General features: G+C 45.2%; 1 protein-coding gene across 8 annotated transcripts in view; it reads left to right on the forward strand.

Annotated features, from left to right (window-relative positions):
- Positions 1 to 6173, forward strand: part of LOC103393382 (RNA binding protein fox-1 homolog 2-like) — a 42755-nt gene that overhangs the window by 21382 nt on the left and 15200 nt on the right. For all 8 annotated transcript variants that reach the window (XR_003052403.1, XR_003052402.1, XM_025064346.1 and 5 more), the window contains 4 exons: positions 2294 to 2503; positions 3504 to 3677; positions 4119 to 4172; positions 4407 to 4499. Coding sequence is in view for 6 of the 8 variants with exons in the window: in XM_025064346.1 (XP_024920114.1) it covers positions 2294 to 2503; positions 3504 to 3677; positions 4119 to 4172; positions 4407 to 4499 (531 nt within the window). In the remaining 2 variants the exon portion in view is untranslated. The remainder of the gene's footprint in view (positions 1 to 2293; positions 2504 to 3503; positions 3678 to 4118; positions 4173 to 4406; positions 4500 to 6173) is intronic.

A 6173-nucleotide genomic window follows, 5' to 3' on the forward strand; every position in this document is an offset into this window, starting at 1 on the left:
GTATGGAAAACATATGGTGGCTCAGGTAACACAACTGGTGTGTGCTAGTGTGTGTGTGTGTACACACACAGAGTACGAAACAATCGTTCCTTCTCCAGATGGTGCTTTTTTAGTAGAGACACCAGATTGTGGATTTTGAAGAGAACTGAAAGTGCGGCGGCGGCGACGGCGGCGACGGCTGATTGGCTCTGATTTCAGCTCCTCGTAGATCATTTTATTTCCTCTCGTATGCCTATTTTAAAACCAATCGCCGCGTGTTAGAATCCAGTCTGGAAAGTTGGTGTCGAGACCAGACATTACATACAAAAAAAAAAAAACCAGATCATTCTTTCCCACAATCCCCCTCTTCACTCCTATAAAGCCCCCTTTCCTATTTTTCCATTATTTCTTTTTCCCTTTCCCTCGTTCTCCCCGGACTCTGCTGCTGCTGCTGCTGCTGCTGCTGCTGCTGCTGCTGCTACAGGAGCGTGCACGTGGAGGTTGTGTTTTTTTTTTGCACTGACAGTCTTTTGTTTCATTCAGAGCTGAAACAATTAATCAATGATTCGATTATAGTTGTCATGAATCGAGGCGACGTCCGTGACTAAAGTTTGGGAACACTTTAAAATGCAGCATTTTTTTAAAAAAAAACATACTTTATGTTATAGATATATAGATATTTTGATGGTGTTTGGTAATCACTTCAATAACCTCGAGCAGATTCCTCTGAAAAAATACCATTTATTATTGGTTCCAGTATGTTGTCAGTGTTGAAGTAACTTTCTGGGGGGGCAGCGGGGGGGCGGTGTGTGTGTTTATGTCTCATCTGTGGGCTGGAAACCACTGCTCCACAGGACACACCCTTCAGTTCAGGCTACTGCACGTTTGTAGACCTGCATGTTCTGACAAGAACTGACAGTCTGTGATTTAACCAAACCAGTCTGGGGGGGGGGCGGGGGGAGTGGGTGTTAACCTACGGTTTTTAATTGTTTTTTTTTTTATTATTATGACCACACAAAGCTGAGACACAGAAATCAAACTTGAACTTTTTCTCCTGTCCTCACTTCACCCTTCACTACAATTACAGTGGCTGATGACACGTTTTTCCAGATTTTTTTTTTCTTTTTTCTTTCCTTTCCCCCTCTGTTTTTTTTTTTTCTCTCTCTCCCCACGGTGAAGCCTCCTATCTGTGCGGAACATACCCCAGACGCTGGCTCTCTTGCAGATGAGCCTTTCAGCATCAGCTGGCTGTTTACAGCCAGAGAGAGAGAGGGAGAGAGGGAGAGAGAGCAGTGGTTAATGCAACAAATAATTTGCATTCAGACTCGGGGATTAGAGAAGAAGAAGAAGAAGAAGAAGAAGAAGCAGAAGAAGCTTATCACCTTATGCAATCGTAAGTTTGGCCGTCTAATTAAAACAGCTGTCTGCAGACGGTTTGTTTTAGCGCAGACTAATTCCAGGAGTGACTTCTGTTATCGTCTCAGGGACAAACACTTTCTTTCTCTCGGAGCAGACGCAGCTCCGACGCTAAACATTCCGTCTTTTCTCCCTCTGTCGCTGCTTTTCTCTTTTTTTTCACCTTATGCAATCGCTGAGATTGCAACCAAAGTACCACGTCTATACACAAACACACACACACACACACTCCTCTGAAGGTGTAATCACCCCCCTCCTCCCCCCCAGCAGCAGCAGCATCATCATCATCCGTGTAGTTACAAAAACCCATGGCTGCTCCTACAGCTGTAATGGTGGAAAAAAATAAGAGGCCGCAGGCAGTGAAGTTTTTTTTTGTTTTTTTGCTGAGAACTTGAATTATAAATGACCTCCACAACGTTGACCAGTGCAGCAGCAGCAGCATCAGCAGCAGCAGTAAACATGTCACAATTAACGCGTCATGGTTTCCCCTGTAACATTTCTGTGCGGCCGTGCGGCCCATGAGCGTCCGCCTGCGTCTCTGTCGCCGTGTATCAAATTTTCGCTGTTAATAATAGATGTGTTTTCTGTAAATATTTCATGGTCGGCTGACTGAAAACACATGCCTGACAGAGATATGGAGGTAGAGTGGGGGAGGGGGAGGGGCAGAGGGAGGGGATCACATGAGTGACAGAGGGGGGTTTAGTGAGTAAAGAAAGAGAGAGAGAGAGTGAAATTCAATAGGCAGGATTTTAACCCTCTCCTTTTACCTCCATCCGGCGCCGGCGGGCGATGAAAACACGACTCGCTGACGGTAATATATATAAATATATGTTAACTTATCTCCTCCACTTTTCTCCCCCTCTCTCTCCCCCTCTCTCCCTCCCTCCCGCTCACACAGGGCTCCCAGGATTCGACAGGAGGACAGGAGGGTCTGGTGGCTCCACCCTTCACAGCATTCCCGCCTCCTCCCCCGCCCCAGAACGGCCTCCCAGGGACGGAGTTTGGCCCCGGGGCCATGTTCAGTGCCGGGGGCCAAGGTGGAGCAGAGGTAGGGGCCGGAGGGGCTAATGCAGGCACCGCCTCCGCCACCGCCAACGGCAGCAGCAACGTGAGTAACAACGTGCTCACAAATGCCCCGAGTGGTAGTTAACTGTCAGAGCAAACGAGGGGCATATTTTATGATAATCACAGACGACACGCTCCTGTTTTTCTCATTTTCAGACATATTTATGGGTTTGGGGTTTTTTTTGTTTTGTTTATTGCTTTTATCACATAAAATATTAAGCCACGCTGTTAATAACGGTCGTAAAGTCCCGTGGACCAGACCTGCCTCGACATCTGCTGTCTGGATTTAAGGGTTCGCATTAACCTTTTGTTTTCACTCACGTTAGCGTGATGGCTACAGACGGCCGACACATTTAATTAGCTTTAACTGTACGGCTGTGAGCGAGCATCAACACAACGTCACAACATCACAACACATCTGCACCTAAGTGCACATCAACGCAACAGGATTCATGACAACAACATTCAATTAAAGGGTTGAATTTTTAGACACATCTCCAGGCTGCGTTTTTTCTAAAAAGTGAAAAAAAGTAAATGAGAATTTTCATTAATATTATAATATAACCTATTATAAAACAAGTTTTTATTGTTGTTTTTTTCTCTATACTAATGAATTTAATTTTTTTTTTTTTATCACTTCCATAGTTCCATCTGTTGTTATGAAGTTTCCTCATATTCTCATCCTGCACGTATTAAATATTGTTTCTCCAAAGTGCGTTTAAACGGCAGATATTTACATTAAGAACGTTGAAAACGACCTGAGTTTGACCTCACCACACGGCACTAAACCCAAATAAAAATGTAGATAAGATTGTAATGTTTATTTTTAAACCCAGTCAAAGGCATGAACTCACACTCACACACACACTCTCACACACACTGAATTTCTTCATCTCCCCGTATTGACTTTAGAGAAACCTGCAGCAGATGTCATCGTGTTTAGTCAAATAAAAACGACCGATGAACACAGGAATTGATGAAAGTGCAGTGGGACTGAAGATCCTACAGATCTCAGATGTGCTTTTGGCCTCTCTGATCCACAGGGGAAACCGGACGAGACGTCCCAAGGAGAGGCGGGTGTGCAGTGCAGCGCGGGAGGCGCGGGAGCGGGAGGATCTGCCGGAGATTCCTCAGAGGCCAAAGGAACTCCGAAACGACTCCACGTCTCAAACATTCCCTTCCGCTTCCGGGACCCAGATCTCAGGCAGATGTTCGGGGTAAGAAGCGTTAGAATAGTCACAGAATTCCTTTTTTTAATACTGTAGTACACACTCAGTATTCAGGAGACTCAGTAGTACATACTCAGTAGTACACAGTGTGTATTCCTCTGTTGCTTCAGGAGAACATTTTCTTCTCTTATATGTGTCACTGTGTTAGCGTCGGTGACCAAACTAGGGAACAGAGTCAGAGCCAAGTGTACGGCCAAGAAAGCCACAGAAAAACTCTCTGAAGTAGAGTAAAGAGGTTTTCTGTGTAACAGTGACCCCTAGTGTGAGGTTAGCGTAACTTACTGTAAGATTTTTATGTAAGTTTCTGACCTTGCAGTTAATTTGCCCTTTAGATAAAGTTCAAACTTTTTAAACAGTTACACGTTGTTGTTGATTGTTTTTAATCTGATTTTTTTTTTGTTGCTAATTTTCTCATTCATTCATTTGCAGCAATTTGGGAAGATTCTGGATGTAGAGATTATTTTTAATGAGAGGGGTTCAAAGGTAAGTACGCCGACGTCACCTGACCCCCCGTCCCCCTAGTGGACAGGTTTCTCCTGTCGTTAATGCCCCTCCACCACAACCACACCCCCCTTTTTTTTCTTGCACTTTAGAGAACTTGAGCATCACATTTTGTAATCTATTTTGAAATGTCAGAATGCTCTTCAAGTGTCCCTCAGTCAACACCAGCAGCTTGTTCCTCCACTCTCTCTCTCTCTCTCTCTCTCTCTCCCTCAGGGATTCGGCTTTGTGACGTTTGAGAACAGCGCCGATGCAGAAAAAGCCAGAGAAAAACTCCACGGCACGTTGGTGGAAGGTCGTAAGATAGAGGTAATTTTCTCCCTCTCTCTCCTCCTCCTCCTCCTCTTCCTCTTCCTCTTCCTCCTCTTCTGTCTTTTGTTTGTACTCCCATCGTACTTCTGCTCGATCACTCACTGCTAGCTAGCTAGCTCCCATCCTCCCTTTAGTGACATGCTCTGATGCAGCCCACTGGTATCACATCCCCTGGTTTTCCCTATTGTTTTTTTTTATTTCTTAATTTTTTAAATTTTTTTTTTTAAGTCGTTTCTTTTTCCTTTTTGTTGATGTTTTGTGGTGAGAATGACTGGGGGTGCAACAACTACATTAAGCATGCTGGTTACTGTTTCTCCGCAGTATTTTGTGTCCCCCCCCGCCTCCCCTCCCGCCTCACAATCAATGTTTTTTTTTCTTTTACCTATCCCTCACTCCGTCTGTACAATTCACCTTTCCTTATACTGATTGGCACCACTCTCATGTACTTTTGTGCCACGGCTGAATTTGTCATACACTAACATAGTTAATATGTCTATCCTTACCACATGCTTCGATAGGATATGTGAATACTTTGGTACTTTTTCTCATCTCCGATTAGCTTTAACAACCCTTTGATCAATTACATCACTGTATACTGGACTGAGTCAGGGCTGGCTACTGTGAGCCTGAAGCTAAAGTCATGAAAACAGGTAACCCCCCCTCCTCCCCCTCCACTTTTATCTATTGCCTCCTCACTTTTTTTCTTTTTTTTTTTTTTTTTTTCCCACTGATGCGCTACATGTTACCACACAGAAGTTATTTTCTGCCACAGAATTGGAATGATATTTGTGTAGTTGGCACCAGAGGGTTCAAGAGGAACGCAGCGAGAAGGATGATGCATGGCAGATTGCCGCCAGATGCTCTTTTATTCAACCCCTCGGTGTAAAAAAAAAAAAAAAAAACACCCCTTCTGCGTTACCTTCCCCTCCGCTGGTGTTGTGGCTAAGTGGTTGTGACAAGCTTATGGCTCCTGGTGCAACAGCAGCATGCTGGGAATCAAACTCTGACGCATGTTCACTGGTTTTCTAACACAGATCTGTACACTTTTTGTTTTGTGTCCAAATGTCCGTGTGTGTGTGTAATGAGGATTTCTATGAAACATTATTATTGTTTTTGATTTGTCACATGAGCATGTGCTGAGATTTTGAAAATTTTTTCTTTTTTTTTTCTTTTAATTTGATTGGCTGTTCAATCAGCCAGTCCTTCACTCTTCCTCTGTTAACGGCAGCCACTGTAAGCCAGGGTTTCTGCATGGGCTTACTGTGGTGATTTCCTAGTGGTGAGTGTGTGTAAGTGCGTGGGCAGGTGGGTGTGTGTGAGAGAGTCAGTTCTTGCATGATGGATGAGGCTGGCTGGACCCCCCCCTCCTTCAGTTGTGTACTCTCAGTTCTGCTGCAGCGTGGCGTCCACCTGCATCCACTGGTACAACAAACTCCCCCTCCACCTCCTCCTCCCCCCTCAGTCAATCAGCAAGCTGAATGGATACTGATGGAGACCATGTTCCCCTCCATCCGTCAGCGGCCGGCGTTGTCTCCAGTGTTGCATGACACCAGTCGCTCGTGTTCACGGCAGAGCAGTTCTGTCGTGTCTTCTCACTCGTTTACTCTGCATGCGCTGTGTCGGGTGGGGGGGGGCCCAGGGGGGGCTACGGCAGGGGCCGGACTGGCTGCG

This window comes from Cynoglossus semilaevis, chromosome 17 (assembly GCF_000523025.1).
Source record: "Cynoglossus semilaevis isolate Cse_v1.0 chromosome 17, Cse_v1.0, whole genome shotgun sequence".
In the NCBI taxonomy this organism is placed as follows: Eukaryota; Metazoa; Chordata; class Actinopteri; order Pleuronectiformes; family Cynoglossidae; genus Cynoglossus; species Cynoglossus semilaevis.